The 26,832-nt window shown below is 48.6% G+C and overlaps 1 protein-coding gene across 1 annotated transcript; it reads right to left on the reverse strand.

The window, feature by feature from the left end:
- Positions 1–278: 278 nt before the first annotated feature.
- On the reverse strand, positions 279–26,396 carry LBH (LBH regulator of WNT signaling pathway). The gene is made up of 3 exons (XM_081254405.1): positions 26,152–26,396; positions 23,461–23,563; positions 279–2,894 (listed from the first exon to the last, which is right to left on the reverse strand). The coding sequence occupies exons 1-3, from the start codon at positions 26,175–26,177 to the stop codon at positions 2,706–2,708; spliced, it is 318 nt and encodes a 105-aa protein (XP_081110531.1). The 5' UTR covers positions 26,178–26,396; the 3' UTR covers positions 279–2,705.
- Between the last annotated feature and the right edge of the window lie 436 nt (positions 26,397–26,832).

Here is a 26,832-nt window from a genome sequence, read left to right on the forward strand (position 1 = left end):
AGTCTGTGGGGGTAGGATCCAGGTATTTGTATTTTTTTAAAGCTCTCTTGGTGACTCTGATGCACATCCAGAGTTAGAACCGCTAGCATAGAAGAAAAAAGCTGCTTTCACCCAACCAGCTGATAAAAACCATGGGTGGGCTCACCCCAGAAGGGCCAGAAGGTGAGATACGTAAGGACCCTCACATGGGGCTCCACGAACTCAGCCTCCTGCAAGCGTAGCTCCTGTGCTTTGTCTGCTCCAACGGAGCAGCAAGCAAGCAAGAAACCAGACCAGAGTGGAAAGCATTTTCAAACTTTATTTACAACTGTCACAGTGACAAAAAGTAGTTTGGAAAAAAAAATGCTAGTTTCTCCCTGAGCCTCAAAAAAGAACAGATAGAAGTTACAGGAGGTTCATCTTACAACAGGCATTTTTACTGAAATACTAGGGGGTTTTTTGTTTTGTTTTGTTTTGTTTCAATAGCATCAGTTAGAAATACACACAAGTTACTTTAAAAAAAAAAAAGAGGAGGCCAGACAGGAGCTCAGCCACTTGTCCAAGAGCAGCTGGGTCGCCCCAAGGGGCTCGCCGCTGAGGGTCCTGACAAGCTGTCAGCCCCTGGCCCGCTCAGACTCCACGTGACCGTACAAAGGGGTCTAGCGACCGGCAAAAATAATAAACCACCCCCATAAACACACATATACACAAAGTAGATTTGTTATGCAGTTTACAAGCACGTTCCCATCAGACGGCAAGACCAGGACAGATGATACAGGGGAGCAGGTGAGAGGGGGACACAGAAACGTGGGATTTTCAAAGGCAAGACCCCATCCACACAGGGAGGCACGGGATGAGAACTGCAGCTGCGGGGTGTGAGGGTAACTGGGAAAGGCTCCCTGCAGCCAAAACAGAAGGAGAGGGAGAGCGAGAGCGAGAAGCCCCCTCGCAGGGCAGGCTGCAGGCCTCTCCCACTTGCTCGAGGAGCTGGAGGAAGTTATTGCCATCGGTGTGTGCAACACAAGCAGACAACACAGAGGTTGGGGGCAGAGGGGTGAGGGGGTGAGCGTTGGCTTCCCAGGACCAAGTCCTGCTGATGCAACAACAGCACACGCTGGTCCTCCTGCACCAGCGTTCTCCAGAGCCACACTAACCTTGAGGTATTAAGGTGGGATCAAGCTGGACTGACTGGAGCCCTGAGGGGACATGGTGGGCGCCTCCGTTGGCCGAGTTCAGCCCCAGGGAGGGTCCTGAGCGCACCTCTTGGCTGCACTGTCCTGCTCTGAGATAGAGATGGTCTGAAGGGCTCGTCCTGCAATCTTTGCAGCTCCAGATGGTTAACTATGACGAGAAGCTCTAAGTCCAAGCTAGCCTTCTCTTGCAACTTGCCCTTGCAGGGGTCAGGTGGGAGGTGAGGAGGGATGATGCTCCCTCATCCTCCCCCCTGCATCCAGGAACACCGTGGAAGAAGCCCAAGATCTCATGACACCCTTTAGTTTCAAATTCAATCCCCACCCCAGGCTGCTGCATGAGAGCCTGTCACTGCCATCCAATAACTCCCAGGCTCTGCCAGCTCTCAGGACCTGCGTTAAAGCTCACTTCCCCCACAAGAAACAGAAAAAGCCTCCTCCATTCGCCACTCAGCTCCCACCGGAAAAAGAGGCCAAGATCCCACATGGGAATGGGTGCTGTGGCTGGCCAGGCTGGCTGGAATCTGCGGCAGGGCTGGCAGCCACCCGGCCTGACCGCTGTGCCAGGGCTGGGAGGGTGGAGATGAGGAGGAGGAAGGGCCAGCCTGGGGGAGCCCACCACTCTGTGCCTCTGCCCAAAGGGAGAGCAAGTCTGGGGGGAGCAGGTGGGGATGGACCTTGGTGTCCAAGCATCTACATCGGCCCTCCAGCAAGGGTGGGAAGGGCTCTCGCTACTTCCAGAAGGGCTGGGAGGCAAAAAGGATAAATCAGGGGAGCACTCAACATTGCAGCCTCTTTAAAAACCTCCAGATTACAGGAGCACGTGCACCTGCTAGGGCCTGAGGGGAGGGTCTGGAGAAGGAAACGGGAGGTGTTCCTGGCATCGGCATCACCTCCAGCTGGTTTGCAGGTAGCCAGCCTCCACTGCTCTCCTCTGCCTGCCTCCCCATTACAGACCAACACACCTGAAACAAAAACAAAGGCTGGCAGTGGGCAAAACTAGAGAGAGATGAAGACTTTGTTGTCTGATGTCCCAGCAGCCAGAGCGAATGCTTGCTGGGTAGGTACTTCCTGGCTGCAACTTCTCTGCTCAATGTTTTCTTTAAAATGTGTATTTTCTCTTTCATCTCCTGTTTGTTTTCTTGCCCCAGATGTTCCTTGCTAGCTTTGCACATCCCCCCATCCCAGCCCACCCCCAGAGCCCACTGGAATCCCACAGCTGCCCCCAGCCTGCTTGAGTTCAGATAAAGATCTCCAAGACACCCGCCTCCCCGCACCCCCCAACCCCTGCTCTAAGCAGCTTCCTTTCTCAAAGGTCTGGCATGTTGTCTCAGAGGGCTCCGCTGCCCGACATCTCAAAAAAGGAAAAGAAAAGAAAAGAAAACCAACTCAGTGATTTGCAGGTGCAAAACGGAAGCCATCATCTGACTTTTTCAGAACTATTGTGGCTCATGCTCTCCTTCCATGGTAGCGGGAAAGAACACAGTTCAGGTACAGATGCTGTCTGGTGCGACCCTGTGGGAGCCGGCGTGGACTCTACTGTTCCTTGTCTTCGTTCGGTGTCTCTTCACAGTTGTCCTGCTCATCCTCCTGGACCAAGAACTCCTCGGGGGGCCACCGGAGCTCCCCGCTCTCTACCTCCCCCTCTGTGGGCTCCACCACGATGGAGGGCAGACGGTCCTTCAGTTTGCAGCAGCGGTCGAAGTCTGACGGGTCAGGGAAGATCTGAAATAAAAGCGGAGAACCCCGTCAGGTACACGTGCAGGACCAAGCCCCCGCTATACACCAGAGACCGTGCTACACCCTTGGGATACCGGGGAGCAGCAGGTGGGATACTGCAGAGCATCAGGCAGGTGCCAGGGAACAAACTCTGGGGCAACAAAGGAAACCCAGACTAATTCTGAAGCTGAAAGTTTTCATGGCAGTGCCAAATTTGTGTTTGTACTTTTTGGTCTTGTTTTCAGATAAAAGAACTCAAAATCATGTCCACAGTGAGTCACATCTCCATTTGCAGCAAGCATTTTACTCTAGAAGTACAATGCATACAACAGGTGCCATAACATTAAATTCCTCCCAGGATAATTATTGGCACCTACCAGGCACTTTACATATATAATTTGGACCCAACACAGTCGGGCAGAAGCATAGGTGCTGCTCACGCCACCTGAAAGAATCCCAGGAGATTCCTGGAGAAGGAGGTTGCCCAAATCATTCAGCCTGGAAACGAGCAGTGGTAGAATGGGATCAAACTCAGGTCTGCTTGACTCCCAAGTCCGTGGCCAATACCACATGCCCCTCAAGGAGACGGGTTCTGATCTCGCTGTAGCTGTAAAGTCAAAGTCAAATCAGGGTTGAAGGCATGGCCCCAGACACAGGCACATGGGAACATAATCCCAGGCTCTTTTTTCACCTGTGAACAACACCTGGCTCCTTGACGGCTCTACACCTGAAAGAGTCTACTTCTCTTTCCAGAGTCCTGTCAGCGAGGTTCCTTTTTCTGATGCCTACTGTGTGTCCTGACCAGAGCTGGGAGAAACCCCAAACCAGGCTATAAAATCCATGCTCTGCGGATTCCCTCTGCGCACACTGCCCTGTGACTACAGCTGACCCAATTCTCCCAGCAGCTTAAGTACTTAATCCAATGGGCTGCTGGTCTCCTGCCACACACAGCCCTCGGGGACACGCCACAGAGCTGGAGAGAGGAGACTGTCTGGGACGCTGGGGCTCACAGAATCACACGGTACCTGCAAGGCCATCTCTTCCAACCTCTCCATTTGATAGATAAGGAAACTGAGGCCCAGAGGGGTCAGGAGACTTGCTCAGGGTCACACAGCTAGTTAATGGCAAAAGAAAGGAAAGCAGACCCTGGAGGGGGTGGAGACACACATTTGAAGAGATCCCGGGGGTTCCCTGTGCCTGGCTCTGTTCCTTGGAGGTAGTAGAAGTGCTCTCCTAGAAACTCAGGCCTTCCCAACTTCTGGGGTGTTATGAGGGTACCCAATCTTACTGCACCTAGCCCCATGCAGTGCTGTCCCCATCAAGTCCCTGACCATGTCAGGGGCCATGTGGGGCTTCCGGGAATCAGGGGCCTCAACACAACCTCCCCAATCCCTGCAGACGAGTGATTATTAACCATTTATCCAATAAAGCCCTATTGCTGGGGGATTAAGTCTTAAGCCAGCTGCACAACCAGGCATCATTAAAGACTTAACGAGGCTTATAAACAGTATCGTAATGGTGGCCAGGAGGAAAACAAGGCAGGGAGGGGCTCGGCTAGTGGGGTGAAGGGAGGCACGAGGAAAGATGACGCCCCCCTGCGGGCTTTCTCTTCCTGATGCAGCCAGCCCTGCAGGTCAGCCCTTGGACTGGGCTCTGCGCACAGACCCACATGCCGAGCAGGGAAAAGGTCAAGTGGCTTACTTGGGCCCCTCCTCACTTCTCTTCTGGGGAGCCGGAGCCCCCTGCTGTGGGTAAGGACACAGGTGCCCTTCCGAGCACAAGCCTTGGCCATGAGTGAGGGGAACCCCATGAGTGCAAAGTATGCTACAGTTTACAAAGCTTCAGATCCCTCCTGTAGGCCTCCCCCCACCTCCCGCCGCTGCCCAGGAGCAGAGAGACCCTGGGGCTCTGAGGGTCACAAGGAAGAGCCAGGATTCAAACCTAGATCTCCTGTCTTCAACACCTGTGCCTTTTGAACAATGAATGGACGCCACTGGGTCAACATGCCCACTTCACAGAAAACTGACCAGGGAGGGTGGGCAAGACCCTAGGCTTTTTTTTTTTTTTTTAAAAGATGTTGGGGGTAGGAGTTTATTAATTAATTAATTTATTTTGGGCTGTGCCGGGTCTTCGTTTCTGTGTGAGGGCTTTCTCTATGTTGTGGCAAGTGGGGGCCACTCTTCATCACGGTTGTGCGGGCCTCTCACTGTCGCGGCCTCTCTTGTTGCGGAGCACGGGCTCCAGACGCACAGGCTCAGTAGTTGTGGCTCACGGGCCCAGTTGCTCCGCGGCATGTGGGATCCTCCCAGACCAGGGCTCGAACCCGTGTCCCCTGCATTAGCAGGCAGATTCTCAACCACTGTGCCACCAGGGAAGCCCAAGACCCTAGGCTTTAATGGCCCATTTGGCAGTTCAGGCCCCAGGATGACTATCTGGGCAGCTATAGGTCCAGAAGATGAGCTGCCCAGTCTAAACAGTTGTTCTAAATCTTCAAGGACAGAACTGCGAAATATCAAGAGGGGATGGACACCTGGCCCAAGACAGCCCTGGGCCCCTGCCTCTACCCTCTGACCTCGAGCCCAGGGCTGGGCCTGCGCTGTGACCCCCTGGCTGAGAGAGGTGGCGCCCGGCTCCTAACTAGGATCGCCCCCGCTGAGGAAGAGCCAGAGAGACAGGCAGCGGCAAGGCCAGCAGAAGGAGGAAGAGGACGACAAGGGCGGAGAGCATATGATTTTGTTCTAAGCTGGGAACGCGTCTTTAACTAAAAGTAGGGGGAAAAGTGTTAAAATAAGGATGCTGCTGATGGTGGAAGATACGCCAGGCACATTTGCTGAGCAGAATCTCAATCTTCACAATAATCCTCTGAAGTATGCAGTGGTGTGATCACTATTTATAGATGAGGAAACTGAAGCACAGAGAGGGCAAGTGACTTACTCAAGGCCACAGAGCTAGGAAGCGGCTGAACGGGGACCCAAACTCAGACCCACAGGACTTCAAATGAGGCGCTCATTTGACAACGCATAGTGTCAAGCCACATCAACCTTGACATCACTTGTACAACCCTAACCAAGACCTCTCAAACGCCCGGACCTCAGTTTCTCTTTTTAAGAAGTGAAGTGGCCTTCTGGTCTCACTAGGTGTGTGCAAATCCTGGGCAAATACAGAGATGATAAAATGCTTTGAAGACATAAGCTAAAGTCAAATTGGAATGTCCTCTTTGGAGCAGTTTCAACAGGACTTTGAGAGCAGTCTCCAACAGCAGTTTCAAACTCCAAGCAAGAGGCAGCAATACTAACACAGTAATTAAAATAACTCCAAACAATGCCTTTCATACCAGGAGCCACACAATTAAGTCTTTTAAGTCCTTGGGGGAAGTCTGAGCATTGAACTTCTGATACTGCTTACTTGCCAGAGAACTTTGCTCCCTGAATTGCTCAAAGCAGGCGCCATGGAAAAAAAAAACTTTTTTTTCTTTTACAAAGCCTGTTAATTACATTTAAAAAAATCACTATAATAATCTAACCCTCCCATCAGAGATTATACTGTATTATCAGATGATACCAATTTATGCCTCTGAAAATTGTAGCTCTCTCCAAAGACAAACAAAACGCACCCAGAACCAAACAGCTTCTCATTTCCTCACATCCAGACAGAAAGCCTTGCAAAGCAAAGCTGAGTATTTTGCCAGTACAATCTTATCTCTGACAGCTGCCTAAGAGGCTGACCCCAAGGAGGTCAAGATTTTTCCACTAAGTCATGCTTTTTAATCATCTAGGCAGCAGAAAAATGAGAGGTTGCAACGGCAGTTTGACGGGGTGGGGAAGGCAGTGGAAAAAAGGACTCAAGTCAGACTCGCCAAGCACATGACAGGTAGAGTTGGAGCAGCAGGCCAGCCCAGCATGCTGTTTGCCTGAAGGAACTGGCCAGGAATAAAGCACCGCCCCTGTTCCAAAAAGAAACTGCTTCTGGTTAAACCTCTTACCCCAAAGCGCCCCTTCTCCTTGGACTGGAGAAGGGGGAAAAATCCTTTTCGTTTCTCTCTGAAGCAAAAGGCTCCTCTCTAAGGTGTCCAGAAAGGAAGATGGGGAGGCTCTGAGAAGCATTTCCCACCCTCACCCTCCAGGGCAGGACAGATCACAAAGCACCCATCCCAGCTGTGATTCTCTCAGCCCTGCCCCGTCCTCTGTCCACCAACACTGGACTCCACATCCAGCTGTTACACTCGGCTGCCAGGGCTGATGGCTTGGATGAAACTAATAGACACCAAGTTCCCTCCTTTGCAAATGACATCTTGGAGATCACATGCACCAAGAACATCCCGGGTCCCGCATGTCCCACTGTGGCGAACAGCAGGCATTCAAACTTGGTAATGGTCAATTTTATAGGGGACACTTCTTCAAAGGCATCCTTTGCCAGGTGGCCTCCAATCCCAACAGGATCTGACATTTTGGGAACTCAAATGAGTTCATTCAAAAGGTCAAAGGAGGGGCTTCCCTGGTGGCACAGTGGTTTTAAGAACCTGCCTGCCAATGTAGGGGATACGGGTTCGAGCCCTGGTCCGGGAAGATCCCACAAGCTGTGGAGCAATTAAGCCCGTGTGCCACAACTACTGAGCCTATGTGCCATAGCTACTGAAGTCCGCATGCCTAGAGCCTGTGCTCCGCAACAAGAGAAGCCACCGCAATGAGAAGCCCACGTACTGCAACAAAGAGTAGCCCCCACTTGCCGCAACTAAAGAAAGCCCACACGGAGCAAGGGAGACCCAACGTAGCCAAAACTAAATAAATAAAATAAATTAAAAAAAAAAAGGTCAAAGGAGCTTTAGGACCTTCTGCGAAGAAATGGTCTGTGAGATGTAGTTTGGATGCCAATATACTGGAATTTCTGCCTGTAGATCAGAGCTGTCCAACAGAACTTTCCACAATAATGGAAATATTTTCTATCTGCACTGTCCAATAGTAAATAAACACCAGCTACTGTCACTGTCTCTTAAGCACTTGAGGCTAAAATTTTTAATTCCCTTTCATTTTTATTAATATAAATTTATATGAAATATGTAAAGTTAATATAAATTGAAATAGCTACACAAATAAATAGATAAATATGAGGACAGTGAAAGCAGGACCGTCCAGGAAAGCTCAGGATGTTTGGCTAATAGACCGACATGGGAGGCCTGAGAGCAGAGAAGTCTGGGGTTGAAGGTGAGCTCCTGTAGATGAGGAATTAGTCAGCAGGCTTTTGTTGAAAGTATAAAAGTCACCGGTCAGTCGGCTCCCATTTCACCCATGGAGGGGAACTGAAAGGTAATACCAGGGCTCCAAAGGCCCGAAATTTGGGGGCCTAGCTATCGACTGTCTGCCTCTAAGCCAGGTGACCTAAACCTGGCTGCCTCTGGGGTGGGAGAGGAGAGAGATGCCTGGCACCTAGGATGGAAAATGTGAGCGATTCTGGTTGGAGCAGCCCTCCCCTGTGTGCGTGCGTCCCTCAGCCATCACCCCGACAAACAACCTGAGCTGGCCACAAAGAAGGTGGAGGGCTCGGCAAAGAGCTGAGAGATGCTAATAGGGAAAGCGGACACCAGCAGGTAGAGGAGATGAAAGGTGGTTAACTAGATACAAAGGGCTAATTACCAGTTCTGCAAGCTGAGACCCAGGGAGCTTGGCCATCCTGCTCGTCTTTGCTGGGGTGGAACAGAGGAAAGGGCGTGCTGGGGTGGGCGGGGAGAGGCCAGGTGGGGCAGAGGGCCTGTGATGAATAACCACGTGGCTCTCCAAGGCCCCAAGAGGGATCTTGCTTCAGCATCCAAAACCACACAGTGTGTCTCTCCCCTCTCTGGTTCCAGGGGAGGGGGTAGAAATGAGCCTCAAACCTGTGATGGAAAATCACCACTCCCACCGGTAGACCAGGAGTCTGAAAGATCTGGCTTTTCCCTTGTCCCCATGCCTTATTATCTCTATGACTGGGGTCAAGTCGTTTTAACTTCTCTGAGCCTCAGCTGCCTCGTGAGTAAAATGAGGAAGGAATTTCCACTCTACAGTATTGCTGAAAGGATTACATGATGCTTCAGGTTGAGTGCCAGCATGGAACCCAACAGGCTCAAAGATCTGGAGGCCCATTGCCCTCTTTTCCTCATTTATAAATTGGGATTACTACTAATTCCCATCTTATAGGGCTTTGGAGAGAATTAAATACAGGTATGTCTGTATGTTCTATAAACTTTAAATTCCTAATGATGGTTCTTATTAGGTAAAGCTGGGGTCCCCAGTAAGCATTTACAGTAAGGCACCGGAACGTCTGTAGCTGTGGCTTGGGACAGGAGGAAATCAGCAGCACTCCTGGGCTTGTGCTCACAAAGTCTAGGCCAGGTTCTTTGGACAAATGGTTCATCACTTCTCCTACAGTACCTCTCTTTTCCCAGGGCATGGGTTAGGCCAGCTGGAATGGAAGCCACTGCCTTGTCCAGATCCTGGCCTTTCAGTGGAAGCCCCTGCAGCGTAAGTCTCCCCATTACGCATCCTCCTCTCCTTCCCCCGGCCTACTCTGGGTTTCTTATTTTTCCTGGAGAATAACAATGGATTGGCCTTGTGTGTTTATTCGTTCCTAGGAAGGGCTGGTTTATAACAATGGGCAGATCTCTACCAGCATCCTGCTCTGACAAAGGCTGAGTGAATGAGGGGCAGCTAATTCAAAAGAAAAGTACACCCTGCTTTTTGTCCCCTAACAGTACGTAAAGGCAAGAAATACGTTCTTTGAAATCCTTGCCTCCTGCTGTTTTATCATCATCATCATTATTTGCATTTTATTGACTTTTCAAAGTGAAATGTGGCTCGCAAGAACAGAAAGAATTATAGCAAAGGGGCACAGTGGCTACTGCCTAGATTCGGGGGATGGGGAAGAACATTCTCCCATCTGCACTCGGATGCTAATGACCTCATTCTCCATCCTTGAGACTCACGTCACGCAACTCTCCCCTGGACTGGGGTTATAGACTATCCACCTCACCCTCTCCTACACTCCTCTGGTGTCTCTAATCCTACAGGAGACTTGAGCAGAGATTTGGGGCTTTATAACAACTGTTGGATCTCCTTCCTTTGGATTAAAGATGCTTAAGCCTCCAGCCTTGAAACTTAAAAGAAAAGGAAATCCTCTGGATAAACACCATCTTTCATAAACATCTCTCCAACACACACCCATCCTGCAAGTCAGGAGTTCCAAATTCCAATTAATTAGCACTAATTGCTGCAGATATTTCGGGCCCAGCGAGCTGATGGGGCTTTTGTAATGTTACAGAACATCTCTCAAAGTTCTCCAGGGTGGTAAGAAAACACTGCGGCTATCTGGCATAGAATGATTTCAAATACCCCCATCCAAATATCCCCCCTGACTATCTCATTATTGCCCTTTGAAAAGAAGACATGCTTCCCAGTCATCTCTGGGCCTTGGGGGATGGCCTCTCTCTCTCTCTCTCTCCTGCTGGTGCCAGCCAGGTGTCCCACAGCCACACACCCTCTCTCAGAAAGCCCAGACTGACAGGGCTGCCATTTCCAACCATTCCCTCATTCTTTGTTTTGGAGACAAAAGTCTTGACTATTTAGCCTGGTCCCATAGCCTCCCATTCTCTTCTTGTCTTGGGTTCCCCTATTACATGGCTTCCAAAACCATCGCTGGATGGAAACCACTCTCAGGTCTCTGAGGATTTGCTTACAGCCCAGCCCCAGGGCCCTGCTTGGGCTTCAGTCACCACGACCTCTGCAGCACACTACCAGGCCAGCCTGCTTCAAGACTTACACTCTCTCCTGCTTCTCATGACCCTGCTCAGGTTCACCTGACCTGTCTAACCTCACCTTCCCTGTGCCCTCCCTGGACTTGGTGTCACCCTAGGCTTTTCTCTGGACTCAGGCAGCTTCCTGGCTTCCACTGTCCATCTGAGGCTGAGGATTCTCCAATCCATGGCTTCACTGCCCTTTCCACCATCTGTGAAAGTCTCCACTTGGATGACATCCATCACCTCCAACTCACCTTTTCCCAAAGTGAGGTCATCAGCTAGTTTATATCTTTCTTTAAGTTAAAAACTTTTCTTCCCCTCTCCAACAGGAAGCCTTGCTTGATAGTAGGTCCAGTAAAAGAGGCCTGGAGATTATAGTTGATCGCAACTGCAGTATTGATGTGAAAACATTGAAGCGAACAGGGCTATGTTCCTAGAGGTCCACTAATCTCATGGAGGCCATCTACACCATCTGTGCTAACAGGGAGGTGATGCCCAGCTGGCGTCTGATCAGACACATTCTGTTCAGTCTAGAGCAGTGGTTCTCAAAGCTTAATTCCTGAGCTCCTTTCAGGGACAGAGTGTCCATGGAGTTAAAATATTTTCTTAGTAATCCTAAGATGTTATTTGCCATTTTTCCTGTGTTGATACTTGCACTAATGGTATAAAAAGCAACGGTGGGTGAAATTGCTGGCACCTGAGCAAGAATTAATGATGGCGGCAGCAGCAAACTGTGCTGGTGGTCATTGTATTCTTCACCACCTCCCACGCGCAATTAAAAAAAGAAACAAAAACACTCTGGGCTTCCCTGGTGGCGCAGTGGTTGAGAGTCCGCCTGCCGATGCAGGGGACACGGGTTCGTGCCCCGGTCCGGGAGGATCCCACATGCCGCGGAGCGGTTGGGCCCGTGAGCCATGGCCGCTGGGCCTGCGCGTCCGGAGCCTGTGCTCCGCAACGGGAGAGGCCACAACAGTGACAGGCCCGAAAAAAAAACAAACAAACTTCATGTCCTTGATAAAGCAGTAAAGATTAATTTTTATTAAATATTGACTGTTAAGTACATGTTGTTTTAATATACTCTGTGATGAAATGCAAAGCTGGCATACAACACTTCTGGTGCACATCAGAGCACAATGGTTGTCTCGCAGAAAAGCATTTATGGGATTGAGTTGCGAGCTGAAGTAGCCACTTTTTCCATGGGACACCATTTTTAGTTGAAAGAATGACTGACCAATAACCATGGTTATTCAGACTTGGGTATTTGGCAGAACTGAGCCTGATATTTCAAAGAAAATGAGCCTGATATTTCCAAAAAATGACTGATGGTATTTGTTACCAATGATAAAATCTGAGGTCTCAAGCAAAAATTAGAACTTTGGAAAACTTGTATCAGCCACCATAATCTTGACAGTTTCCTATCACTTGAAGAATTTCTGATGAGACCAGTGGAGATATTAACTAATGTGATTTTTTTGATATTATGTAACAAAATGTGTTAACTTTGGAAGATCTGCATAACTCAGCGAACCTATATTTTCCAAATGATCAGTACAGCATGTTACGAAAACAAGCATGGGTAAAAGATTCGTTCAAAGTGCAAGATAAGCTAATGAATTTTAATGTAAGAGTACAGAAAGTTCATTGATAAGGTTTCAGATTCTACATTACCACTAACCTTTAAGAAACTACCACTTACTGAGTTTTGCCAAAATATCAAAGAAAAATATATGAAAAGGCTACTAAAATATTTCTCCCTTTTCTAAGTACATATCTACATAGGCCAGATTTTCTTCATGTACTTCAACCAACACCAATCACAACAGATTGGAAGCAGAAGCAGATGTGAGACTCTAGCTGTCTTCTATTAAGCCAGACATCAAACAGATTTGCAAAAATGTGAAACCTTTCTTTGTGCTGAACTTTTTTTTTGTTTTGGAAAATATATTTATTTTTATTAAAAACCATTACTTATATTAACATGTAATGGTTTTATTGTCATTTTAAAGGAATTAATAAATAATAAAAATTTAAAACTGTTTTAATATCAAAAGATATAACCCACATAAACAAATATCTCTGGGGGTCCTAAATAATTTTTTAAAAAGTAAAAGGGACTGAGATTTAAAAATTTGAGAGCCAATGGCCTGGAGAAAAAATACCTTCACAAAGATGACTCCATAAGTCAAGGTTGAAGGATAATATGTTTTAAAACTGGAAAAGATTTGAGGGGAACATAAGAGGTGCCTTCAAATATTTAAAAGGCTGACATGAAGTCTAAGAGAGAGCAGATTTTTTTTAACTCCAGGGGGCCTATCTAAGATCAGAATGGAGGATTTCACTGCATTATACAACTTCTAACAAAAATGATAGAATCAACTCTCTCCATTACAGATGGGGAAGGCAAGGCCCAAAGAGATGCTGGGAGTCGCCTGAAATGACACAGACAGTAGCAAAGCCAAGATTAGAAACCAGTTACCCAGATTCATACTCCATAATCCCGCTGCGCTGAAAGGTTCTGAGCTCCGTATCACTGGCAGTGTCCAAAGAACACGTAAGTGACCCAATGCCACGCTACTGTAGAGTGCATTCCCACATCTGATAGAGACTGGCCCAGTCTCAAAGGTACCCTCCCACTCTGAGATGCTACGGTATCTCAGTTTTGATCCCAAGGAAAATATCTATATCCACGAGCTCCAAACTTGGAGACTGAAAGAATCTTGAAAGAATTTTGAAAGAATTGAAAGAATTTTCAAAAACTGTCTCCTTTCACACCTTTTAAAACCGACACCTAAAACTTCTGCTATATTATAAATATTACCATTTTAAAATAAATTTTTATGCCACTCTTTTAAATAAGTACTCAATGGCTTATAAACACCATAGCAATTTGATATCTACCATCACCTATTTTAAAAACTCATAAACAAGCTCGTAAGTCAAATCTTATTCCTTTCTCTACTTGAAAATGTATTTCCATTCTACTGCTCCATAGAATTTTATATTAATGTATTTTCATGTTTGAAAGTTTTTAGTCATTAGCTTTTTTCATACTTCTCTGCAATAAAAAGATGTATTTGTAAATTGGCTTTTAATGTTTTTATGTCCCATGACCCTAAGGCTTGTTAGGTAAAAAAATAAAATTCTGGATTGGCTTATTGCAGCTATTAGTATATAAGTAATCAATAAACATACCACAAATAATTATTAAACACAAAGGTAATTTTTCACTGGTTTTTTTATAGATAGGTGGGATTTATGAAGCTTCTTAGACAGTAACATTTTTAAATGGTCCATTTGTTCGATTCTCCTAAGGTTTCTATACCCTGGGAAGGCACCTTAAAAAATTCACGTAGGTGAGAAGCAGGTCCTCTTACAAAGGGGGTGGAGGGCAATCTTTATAGGAAAGGTAGGAAAAGAAAACTGGTGAAGCCTGTCTTCAGGAAACGCAATTTTAGAAAAGCAACAGAAGGAAGCCAAAGATGTGGAAATTGATTTCTCCAAAATGCTCTCTGCTGTCTTATCCCTTGAAAGTTTCTGTGAAACTCAGGGGCAGCTGTCCTCTGGTTTTAACACCTTGTTAAAACATGAAGGGGTGTATACATAGAACCTGATTAAGAAGTAATTTGGCATTAAAACCTCCAATATTAGGGTGCCAAGGAAAACAGCCAAGAACGTTTCTGATATGACTTTAACTGCTATATCCAAGGGGGCAAATGACCAAAGAAATACAGAAATCATAATTTCGTATTAGCTTATCTTTAAGAATGCTTCCGTCCAAGAGGACAGATTCAACTCTCAAAGAAAGAAAATTCCTTCATGGTAACAACGGTGACGCCAGTCACAGGAAGTCAGGCACCACCATGGTTATGCTTTCCCGTCCACATACACACTATGGCTCAATTATATTTTTTCTTTACTCACTTGTTTAAAACATTAAAAAATAAAATAAAATTCTATCACTACATAAATGGAAAAGTAGTATTACTTGTCATAGGTAACAACCATGAAATACACTAACATTTTCAAAGTTTGTCTGTGCACCTAAACTAACTTTGTAAACCACCAGGCATATGTGGACTCTACTGGAACATTGGCCTAGGCTGTTTACCTGTCGCAAAGAACCTGGAGCCTTGCAGTGCTATTGGGTGGAAGGCCCTTGAACACTGGCCCAAGACTTCCATTATGTTCAGATCTACTTCTAAGAGCCCAGTTTATCCTTGATTCCTGGGAAGCAATATTTCTAAACCACAACCATTCCATAAGCCAGACCTGGAACCCCAGGAAAACCAAGATGGTTCAGGGGACTAAACGTGCTATCTGTTCAACCTTCGTGGGTATCCAAGCCAAGGCAACTACCCTGGTCTTCCTTAAGGTCTCACGGTGCTCCAATGTCATTAACAGAATAAAGGAGATAAGTAGGGGAATCGCCAGCTCATATACATTTGTAATCCACAGAGCCTGTCAACATACCCACTATGGGACAAGAATGTCGCTGGCTAATTTGCAATGCTGGCTAAATGGTGCCTAAACATAATTAACTGTTAACATCTCTGCTCAAAATAAGCAGTTAACAAAGTAGGGGAAGATGTACAACATCTCCCAAACACTTTAAAGTAACCAAACACCTTTCTGACTCTCTCCACAAAGCTCCTCCATCATCCCATTGGTATAGATTTTACAACCCTGAGATTCTATTTGCTAGAACTTTCAATGCTGGGAGCTTATACTATGATAAACTCTTTTATTTGTCTTCTGTTATTAAGGTAATATATAATCAAGAGGCTTAATGATGTTGAATCTCTTTGATTCAGTAATTCTACTTCCAGGAATTTATTCTGAGGAAACAAATCAGACCTGAGCAGAGATTTGTGTAAAATGATATTCAAAGCAGTGTTCTCTGTAAGAACAAAATATGCCACAACCTAAATATTCAGCAATAAGTGGTACATAACAAAATGAAATGCCATTTTACAAAGAAAACCAAATGACAGGAACATAGTCAGAATATTATATGAAGTGAAAAAAGATTCACTCTGGCATATACAGTTTTACCTCAATTTTATTTTTTTAATAAAAATGCATATAAAATACTGGAAGTAAACATACCAAAATATTTCAGTGATAGGAATATGGGCATTTAAAATTTCCTTTGTACTTCTCTATATTTTCCTAAATTTCTAAAAGGAATTAATATCACCTTTATAATTATCACACATACACACGCTCTCTTACACCTTTTGACTCAGAAATTCTATTCCTAAGACTCTAAGGAAATAGTATAAACTATGGACAAAGATTTATATATAAAATTATATATAAATTATCACATTATTTATAAGGGAAAAATATATACAATTTAAAAATAATTCAACAATTGGAGAATGGTGAAAAAAATCATGTTGTAACTTTATAACATTGTGCAGTTATTAAAATGCTGGCTTTGAAGCATTTTTAAGATAAATTGTGGGCTTCCCTGGTGGTGCATTGGTTAAGAATCCATCTGCCAATGCAAGGGACACGGGTTCGAGCCCTGGTCCAGGAAGATCCTACATGCCGCGGAGCAACTAAGCCCGTGTGCCACAACTACTGAGACTGTGCTCTACAGCCCACGAGCCAGAACTACTGAGCCCGTGAGCCACAACTACTGAAGCCCGCGCACCTAGAGCCTGTGCTCCACAACAAGAGAGCCACCGCAATGAGAAGCCTGCACACCACAACGAAGAGTGGCCCCCGCTCGCCACAACTAGTGAAAGCCCGTGCGCAGCAACGACGACCCAACGCAGCCAGAAATAAAAATAAATAGAATAAATTAATTTATAAAAAAAAGGTAAGTTGTGATGATGTGATGCTGATGACTTACATACCATTAAGTAAAAAAGCAGAACACAACCCTGTGTGATCTTGGCCATATAAAAATATAAGTTCCGTGGAAAAGATGCTAAAATGTTAACAGTTGCGATTTATGCATGGTAAGATTATGGTGACTGGAAAAAAAGTTTAAAGAAGAAAATAAAAATTCCATAATGGGCCTATGTTACTTTAAAAATTTGAAAAGTAAGCATAAGAATAATAAAATACATAGTTTGCCAGTGAAAATATGAAATTACTCAAAAAAGGTGAAGGAAAAGAAAATTTTCCTGTAATTACAGCACTCTGATCTAAAACAACTGCTATTAACATTCTGCTGTCTGCCCTTTTGGTCGTGTGTGTGTGTGCGCACGTGTGTGTGAGTTCATGTAAGTGCATGTGAGTGTGTGTGTGTGTGTGTGTGTGTGTGTGTGTGAGCCTCTGTAGGCATCTCAGGCTCTGTCCCATGGGGATCAGTGGCTGAGCCTGGGGCTGCCTACACACCTCGGGTTAATGCTCACCTGCGGATAAATTACAACTGACACCTAGGGCTGTGTCTAGAGAAAATGGTTAGGAATTTGGGAAAACCAAGGATGCTCTCAAATCCAGGGTGGACATGTGTTTCAAGCTCTACGAAGTAAAGACAGGAGATGAATTCAAGGTATACTAATTAATTCTGCCTGGGAACCACCTTCAGGTTCAAGTTAGGAGAAAGTCAGACCTAGAGACAAACCCCCCCTGAACTGAGGTTTGTGACTTCCCTCCTTGCTCAGGGCAGTTCTCCTTTGGATGAGAGATCTGGAACCTTCCTTCCCATTGGCTCCAGTACAATTACTGGCCGAGTTGCAAGTAGTCGATGTCGCTTCAGCTAAATGCTTGGGTGCCTCTTCTCTACAGTTTACCTAAAAGGGGCTTCTGACAGTGTAAGGCAATTAATTCTAGAAGTGAGGGGACTGAGGGAGCTCCCAAACTTCCCTTGAGGTCAAAACAGGCTGGAGAAACTTTTGGCAAATATTAATTTTTTTCTAAGATAGGTCTGTGCAACGAGGGGCCCTCCCCCAGTCAAGGAGTGGGGAGCAGACACAGGAGTTGATTGACTGATCAAGAATCCTCCTGAGCTGGGCTCCGGGACAAGGGAAGGGCAGGTGGCGAGGCGAGAGACAGCCGAGGGGGGCGCAGGGTCTATGAGACTGCAAAGGGACGAAGCCCCGGCAACTCTGGGCCCCGTGTGAATGAGGGCCTGTCTTCATCCTCCGAGGATTATTTCAGGACTAGGGCCTGAGAGATCATTTCAGGACATTCACTAGACACCCAGGAATAGCTCTTGGCTCCAGTCACAAGATTCGCCACCCAAACTCATCCATTTCCCTAATGGTACAATCCTCCTCTCTATCCGACCTGGGAGACTGGGTCACCATAGAGAAAATGCTGATTCTATAAAAACCCATGCCGTGGGATAGCCAAGGTGGAGGGATAATTCTCAGTTCAGGAATGGGAGAGAGGAAGGGTCCAATCAATCATACAGCATCCATTAAGCAACTATTTGCAGGACACTGTGCCCAGCATTGTGGGAACAAAGAGCCGTCTAAGACACAGACCCAGGGTCTGGAGAGAGATGAACACACCACCGCTTGAGAGGTCTGAGGCCTAACACAGGCCCTTTGAGAGAAGACCAGGTTGTATGGCTCCAGTGTGTGTCACGTTGGCTAGGGAAGTGAAGCAAGCTTGTTCTCTCCCTGGCAGCGCTACAGACTCCCTGCTGTGACCACAGTGTGTATGCTGGGGAGGAACCCCACGGGAATAATTCCAGCCCTCTGCAGGCCCTCACCCAGGGGCATTCCAAAACGCTGAACACCATGTTTGTGTCAAGGCCTTGGGCACTGAAGGAAGGTGCTGGATCCCTCATACAAAGTAGATGTGACCTGAAACTGACGTGACCTGGGCACTGACTCAGAAAGAGGCAGCACGTTCAGACGCAGGCCCAGCACCACCCAAAGACATGAACTCCTGTGCCTCTGAACCCTGTGGCCCTGACTGCCTGTTTGCCTCATGTTCTTATGAATTGTACCAAGCAGGGAGCAGGGTGGACGGGGTAGGGATATAGGAAAAAGAAAACTCACTCGGATTCCAGGAGCATGTCGTGTCCATGGGGGGACATCTCCTGCCAAGTGCTTTGGAGTTTTAGCTTTATGTCTCTTCAGGGCCAACTGAGGCTTTTTTAAGTCTGATGTGAAAGATGTTTTCCTGGTGACCATGGGACTTCTGTGCGCCTGCCCAGCTGGGCCTCCAAAACTCTTGAGAACATGTGGGGTACCACAGCTGGGAGTATCCAACGAGACAAGGGCACCAGGAGGAGGAGACAAAGGGAGGTGATGACTTATGCCTGGAGTGGCCTTGTGAGCGGGGGCTTGAGGGAGGCGGAACAGAGACACGCGCAGGAACCCCAGCCCATCACTGATTTCAACACCTGCATTTACACGGGTGGTAGCAAGGAGAGCCAGCCTCGGGGGTCTCATAAAGAAAGGCTCAGCAGAGAGGTGAGTGAAGAGAAAGTGTTTCCGAACTGCTACCTGACTTTAGAGGTTCAACTGAGACTGTTCTTTAAGAGAGAGGTTGCTGCTTCTGATAAAGAGTGAGGAGGGAGAGATAAAGGAGTCTACTGTTGAGCCTTGGAGATGGAAGAAGCAGAGAGTTCCTATCTGGGCAGCAGCTATTCTCAGCCAGCACAGTGCATTAGACCCGTCCTAATGCAGAGCTAAAAGCGAGGCTCAGACTGCAAGAAGCAAACGGCAGGGCTGTGGCACGAGAAGGTCACCCACCACTGTCCCTCCTCCCTATCCTATAAAACGCCAGGATATCCCTCCCTCCTGTTGGGAAATGCAGGGGAAGCTCTTAGGGAAGGCCCAGAACACGGGGCACTGTGGTACATGTAGAATTAGCGCCTCTGGCTTACAGCGCATCCTCCCTGGCTCCCCTCATCTGACTGGTGGGTGGCCGTTGAATGGTAGGAGTATGAGACCAAGAACAGCAAGAGGAATACAAAAGGTGACCAGGGAGGGACATGTATGCTGATCAGAGAGGAATTTAAAGGGCCTTGGGAAGGATAAAAGTTATCAGATCTTGGTCCAGTTGCTTTAGATGGGACAGTCTTAAGTGAAAACTGGGGAGCCACATCTCTGTCTAGAACTTAGCAAGGGGGATAGAACTGCAAAAGCCTCAGCAAACTGTGCCGGGGGAAGCTAGGCAGCAAGGCCAGAATGCACAGCCCTTGGTGGTGGCAGCATCAGTGTCCACAGGCAAATGCCCAGGTCCCTTCTCCAGGCCAACTCAGGCCTAGCACGGAAGGAGACCCAGTCAGAGAGGCATTCCGAAATGCCACATTCTTAGAGTCCCTAGAGCTGGGTTGGGGGAGCCTGCAAGGCAGCCACTGACCTGCTCCCCTGAATTAGGGAAAGGAAGAAGGCATTAGGCGCAGACGTTCCCGTCCCAGGGGCCAGAGAACCCGAGGCTGACAGATGCAGGGTGGGGAGCGAGCTGCAGCCAGCAGGGGCAGAAATGTCCTCATGGAGACCCTCCCACTCAGCCCCGTGAGCTGGCCGCCACTCCCATCCCGCCCAACATGTCCTCGACTTTCTAGTAACCATTCACTCACCCACCCCGCGGGGTGTCATAATTCATGCCAAGTGAGAGAGCAGACGTGCACTGCACACACTGAATTGACTCTCCAAGTAAATGTTAAAGACAAAACAAGGCACCGGCTCTGTGGATTTTTATACATGCGAACTCCCTAAGCACAAGAGATGGGCTTACCCGAATCTTTCAGGGGATAGAAAGACATCTATCCGACCCTGAGGAGGCCCTTTAAAAATTCTAAGGCAGAAGTGAAGGTGGGCAGCTTCAGAACCAAGAGACTCAATTTAACTGAAAGCACCACCATCCATTCAGCACCTGCTCTGTGAAGGCCCAGGGCCAGCGGGCACCTTGGGTTGGGGAGGGCTGCAGGAGGGGCGATGGCTGATGGGCACCAAGAGGGAATAAGTCATCCCCTGCCCTAGGACACATGGGCAGGGAGAAGGTCAGGCAGGACCACGGCAGCATCATTTAAGCACAAATGCCACAGGTGCTGGAGAAGAAGCAGGTCACATCTGGGGCAGAGAAATCAGGAAAGCTTCCTTCTGGGTAGGTCTGGAAGGTGGGGGAACAACTGACAAATTCCAGTGTGCCTATTTATTTTATGACCTTGTTTCAAGGTCAAACCACAAGTCTGAGATTCTATTTCAACTGCCAAGTTGGGATTGATGTCTCCTTCCCACTTTTAGTTCCTTGGAAAAGCAGGTTGCAGTAAAAGCCATGTACTATTATTACCCTCAGGAGGAATGCCAAGAACAGAGTTCAAAGATCTCCTGCCCCCAGAGCCAAGCCTAGCCTGAGCATGTACAATGGACAGGCTCCAGCCAAGTGCAGCCCCAGCCAGTCCCCAGAACTCTGGTGGGAATGTGTTTAATTGGATGGCACTGGCTTTGAGTGGGCCCAGAAAATACCAGTCTCATGACAATTGGCAGACCAGTTCACTGCACAGCCCTGCGCCTGGCTGAAACAGGGGCAAGCCAAGGGGTATCTGAAGGTGCAACAAAATTAGAGATGGGAGTGTCCTCTCAAAGCCTCTTTCAAGGCCCAGCCCCATTCTGACCTCCTTCTCCCAAGCCTTTAGATTGCCACACATCCCTGGACAGACCGTAGCTTTCGTATTGCTCCACCAGATGGCCTGTGTTCCAGTTATGTACATGCTAGTTTCCCACGTGAGCCCTGGACCCTTCCTACAATGCCCAGCATAGCATGTTACATATAGCAAGTGTCCAATAAATACTGCTTGCTTGACGATAACCACCTCTCCCCTTTCTCTTCACCAGGCAACCAGAAGACCTTTCTGAAATCTTGTGACAGAGTGCTCTGAAGTTCTAGGTAAGATATTTTGGAACTGTGCAGTAGTCCCCACTCAGGTAGCAGGGCAGATTTCCTGAGAGGCTGTGAAAACTGGGCCCTAAGTCTAGCATCACAAAGGAAGATTTGAGGGCCCTTTTCTTAGGCAGCATCGTTATCTTAGGAACCCAGAGGCGATTTTATTTTCCTCCTGCCATGGCAACCCCAATTCAGCTGCCTTCACCCAGCACTGCAGCCCCTTCTTGGGTGATGACCTGCTCTTACCCTCAGATCCGGTGGAATGGCCTGAAGGTCAAGAAAACTGTCCTGTAGGACCTGGCCCTTTATCCGGGAACACGTTCAAAAGGAGAATATCAAAAAGCACACAGACATACTAATGACTGTGTCTGGAAAGGTTTTGTGATGGAAATCTAAAACCCAGAACTGAAAAAACAAAAAACAAAACAAAACAAAACAAAAAACACCTCACCTGTAACCACAAAGAGATTCAGTCTGATTCAGTGGCTTGGAAACTGGTATCCAAAAACACCCCAGCTGGTAGGTCAGGAAACTTCTACCCTCCCACAGGCTGTGGGGCTTTCAATTGTCTCTCTCAGACCCACTCTGAGGGTGGAAGGTACAAAACCAACCAGGAAAGGGTATTTCCCCCCCTCAGGCTACCTGAATACTTATTTCCAGCCAGCAAAAAGGGCTTGGCCTTTTTGACACACAACAAAGGGGCCTTCTCTAACCTCCCAAGTGTGTCTGAAGTGACTCTTGCTGCCAAATTACCTTACCCAACCTTAGCTTTCATCTCAGCTCTCTTTGATCACCCTCCCTCCATCACACCCACCCAGCTTTCTATTTTCTCTTCCTTCACAAAACAAATGCCCCTGGAATGGTTCTAAGGCAGAGCAAGTCTAGATTCCAGCCAAGAGCCAAACCCAAGGCACAGACACATGATACGTCAGAAGATCAAGGTTTTGGAGTTTGAGACTCAAGTCATCCACTCAGTCTGAGCCTGTTTCCTCATCTGTGAAACAGAATAAAAATTCCCATCTCAGTGCCCATGGTCAAGAGTGAATGAGTAACATTTGTAAAGTGCATGGCCCACAGCCACATTCAGTTAATATCTGCTGAATGAGCCATCACACTTCATTCATCTTCCCCGGCCAGCCATCCTACACAATTTCCCTAGCTCCGAGATCTTCCCTTAAGAACAGACTCTTTCCTCCCCTGAAGGTAATAACATAGGCACTCTTCTTGGAAATCTGAAAACAGTTCACTGCCTCGGCGCTATCTGGAGGTCTCTGTAGCCGGCTGCGGGCAGTGGAAAGCGAATGGCAGGCCAGAAAGAGCACTGGGCTGAGAATCTGAAGGTGTTACTTAGACCACTTTTTTCGTCCTTATATATTCTGGATCCACCACACAGCATAATCTATATGCTGGATCCTGGCAATAACATCCCTGAGAGAGCTACCCTTCTGGGAAAGGTCTCTTCAACTCTAAGTAGTTTGAACATTAACCCTGTTGGAATCAGTTGGTCAACCATCAACTAGAAGAAGAAAGCAGCATTTGACACAGCAATGCCTCCACCAGACTACCCTTCCCCATAAGCTGCCCCTCACAGCAATGTTGCTACTGCCCAAGGCTTGGGTGGGGAGGGAAGTTCTGGTGTGAACTGACTGCACATTACCACTTCCCCCTTTGCCACCATGAAGCGGAGAGTCCACAGCAGCCAGGATGACTAATTAATAATATCAGCTCATGCTTCCTGAACGCTTACTGCCTCCTAGGTACTGTGAATGCCTTATCCATGTCATCTCATCATGTTGAATCTTCACCACAATTCTGTGAAGTAAGGACTATTGTTGCCCCATTTTACAGATGAAGAAACCGAGGCTTACTGGCATTAGCGGACTTTCTCAAGGGCGCATAGCTCTTACAAATAGCACTGGGGTACAGAACCAAGTCTGCCTCCAGCCCCAGCAAAAGACACTAGGCTCTAAGGAACCAGAAGGAAGCCAGTACTGAACTTACCTGATAGGAAAGGCCATCCTTTCGGGGGTTGAGGCCAATTTCCTCCATGGATGGGGTGTTCATCATCACCTCAGTCATCTCGGCCGATCTCAGATAGTCAGGGCTGCCAAGAAACCCAGAGCAAAAGTCAACAAACACACGCACTTTCACATGCCTACTCTCGGTGCCTTCTGCTGTTAAATTAGAGGACTGCCTGGAAGCAGGATGAGAGGTGTTCAAAACAGAACTCGCCGAAAAAACGAGCTCATGCCCCGAGGAAGCACCTTACAAGCCTAGAGCATCAGGACTCTCAACCTTCACCAACAAAGCCCATTGTCTGAAAACAGCTCTGGCAAACCTTCTCTTCCCTCCTCTCCTGTACTAGTCCCTACTGGCACAGAGCGACTCTGGATTTTCTTTTAAGTGACAGAACTAGAAAAAAAAACAACAACAGTAAGTAGTTGAGGCCGTCTATCTATATTAAAACCAATTCAACCCGTCTCTAGGGGAACTGAATCTTATTATTACATAATGATAACAGGTCAACCTCAGAGAAACCAAGTTCAATAATGCTGCCTTCCTAAATCTCTCTCTGTGTCTCTGGTGTTCCTTTTTGCAAAATGTCCCACTTAAAGCCCCAAGGGGTCAGCTTTCTGAAAGCTTCACATCTGCCATCCAACCTCCTTCTCTAGCCCCAGCCACAGCAGCTGCAAGCTCACAGCTTGAAAAACATCCCCTGGATTAAAAGCCTTAAGGATGCCCGGACTCTGACTGCAAAGGAAATTTCCAGAGGGGCCAAGCTGGCCCACCAATGGCTGACATGTGAAAGTGCTTTGTACTCTGTAAGCAGGATACAAGTGTTCCATTATCCTCACACAAGCCATGGGCACGTACAGGGTCCCGAATGTGTAATGCCAAATAGAACATACCAAAGTCAGTGTACTCCCTACACAGCAGTCAATATTTTTACCATCATGCCTTTACACATGGTTAAAAAAAAAAATGTAGGGTAGGCCTTAGAAAGACTGTATCTAAGGAAACAGGGGTATCAAACTCTTCTTCATTTTACATCTACTACATAGAGTAGAAATGACACAGGATTTGGAAACAGAAGCAATAGGTTCTGGTCCAAGCTATGCCACTCAAGTGCTGTGTGATCTTGAACAGGTCATATAACCTCTCTGAACTGCAGACGCGCTGTTAGTCTGTTACCATGATGCTAATAATGCATATCTCACAGTTATGGTAAAGGACTAATCTCTCGGGGGGGGAAAAGCATTGCAAACTATGAAATGCTAATCAGCTGTAAAATAATACCAAACCTTAATCTCTCAGGGGACAATAACCCTGATGAGTCTTAACACCATCTTGGCAAGTTTTGAGTGGCCAGGGGCACACAGCCTCCAGTTGCCTTCCAAGTCTCACGCATATGGTACCTGGAGGTGGGAGGGAAGGAGCGCTCAGAGGAGAGAGGTACGCAAGCCTCCGGGGTAAGGAAATTTTTACTTTGTTTTGAGAGTTCAGTCTCCTTTCTAAACAGAGACAGGCTGGGTTGGGGGAGGGGAGACTAAAAGAAGATGCTAGGCTTCCGGGCAAGTTTAAGGTCAGGAGCCAGGACTCCAAAGTCAGTTTCCCCCTGGGTTATGGAGAGGCTACTGCCCACCCCCAAAATAATGGGCCAGAAGAGCGCCCACCGGGCTCTCGCCAGGCTCTTAGCCTGGTGTCCGGGCGTTCGTTCCTCGCTCCCGGCTGTGGCGCGGGGCCGAAAAGTTGAAGCAAGAAGCATGAACTTTCCGGTTTCTGAGCTGAGCAGGACTGCGCGGATATGAAGCCTGCGGCGCCGGGCTCTCCGCGCCCGCACCTGGGAGCGAGCTCCAGGCCGCCAGCGCTCGCCCCCCGACAGCTCTTCCTCTTCCCCAGCGCAGGAAGGAAGCAGCAGTCGGTGCGCAAGTCCCAGCGGCCGGGGGCCTCGCTCTTCAACGAGGCGGGCGTCCGGGGCGCATCCCTCCCAGCCCCGATCCCCGGTCGGGTGCAAACCTCCACCTCCACACCCGGCCCGGGCTCCTTCCCGGCGGGCCCGGTGAGGGCGGCTCCTCCCCAACCCGGGCCCCCATCAAGGCGCTTCGGGTTTAGGGGCTATGGAGAGAAAAGGGATCGAGAGGGTGCAGCGAGGGACTGTGCTGCTGCCTGTGGCTTCAGTCGGGTTACGTGTGGGGAGAGCGTTTTCCCTCACCCCTCGGAGCTCTGCAAACGCCGCCGCTGCACCAGCTCAGCCCCGCTGCCGCCGGCCTCGACGCCAAGACTTGCATGCAAACAAAAAGGAAAAGGGGAGGGGCCCGGGGAGAGCAGGAGCCCCCTACGCCAGGCAGGGCGCGCGCCTCCTGCAGCCCTCCGCAAAGGGGCTTTTATTAGCCGGGTTCAGCCGTGACCCCTGGTTCTCCCCCGACCCCACTACGGCCGTACACACACCCTCCCAGCCGTCACTTAAGTGAGGGCTTCGAGTTCACTTCCTTTGTCTGGATGCTCTCAGCGCCACCTCCCCACCCCCACCTTTGCAACCTTGACGTTGACTCCTGCTCGGGCTTGGGCGGCGGGTTAGTGCCCGGCGCCCGCGCCACCCGCTGCCCTCGCACAGAGCAGGCACGAGCAGGCGCCCGGGCCCCGCAGCCACGGCCGCGACACGGATGCCCGCCGAGGGCGCAGGATACTCACCAGTGAATGGGGAAATATACAGACATGAAGTCCTAGGGGAGCCTGACCCACGCCCTTGTGATTTAAACACGGTCACTGCGTCTCGGGTAAGGATGTCACGGGCGCAGACAGGCGCGGCAGGCTGCTGAATGTGGGCACTGGGCGTTCGCCGGTCCGCCTCCCAGAGACAGCCCCACTGCCAGCAGCGTCGGCAAAGCAGACGGAGCTCTCGGCTCTCCACCGAGCTCGCGGCCCCACAAAGAGCCCAGGAAGCCGTATTTATAGGGGCGGGGGCGGGGCTCGGCTCCGGGAGGCCCCGCCCCCCCTCGCCCACTCCTGGAATAACGTCACCAAAATCATGAATGGCTTCGGCGCTCGCAGCTCCCGCTGGCGGCGGCTCGGGGGCGCGCTCGGCTCTGCTCCCCGAGGGCAGTGGTTTGCTGCAGCTTCTAGCCCGGCCCCCACCCCACGACTCGCGCGCGCGCACACACACGCACGCAAGGGGACCGGAGTTCAATGTCAACGCTACTTCAGACCACAATCCCGCGGGCGTTGGTGCCCCGCGCCCCTCTCCCTGCACACACCTCCGGGGCCGGGGGGCGGGCAATTGGGGGCAGAGGACCGTGGTGTGAGGAGGTCGCCGGGGCCCGCTCCGGACGTGACCGCTCGGCGCGGGGGGCGGGCGCCATCCCTCAACCAGCG

The sequence above is a fragment of the Mesoplodon bidens genome, assembly GCF_964165515.1.
Source record: "Mesoplodon bidens genome assembly, chromosome: 14".
NCBI classification, from domain to species: Eukaryota; Metazoa; Chordata; class Mammalia; order Artiodactyla; family Ziphiidae; genus Mesoplodon; species Mesoplodon bidens.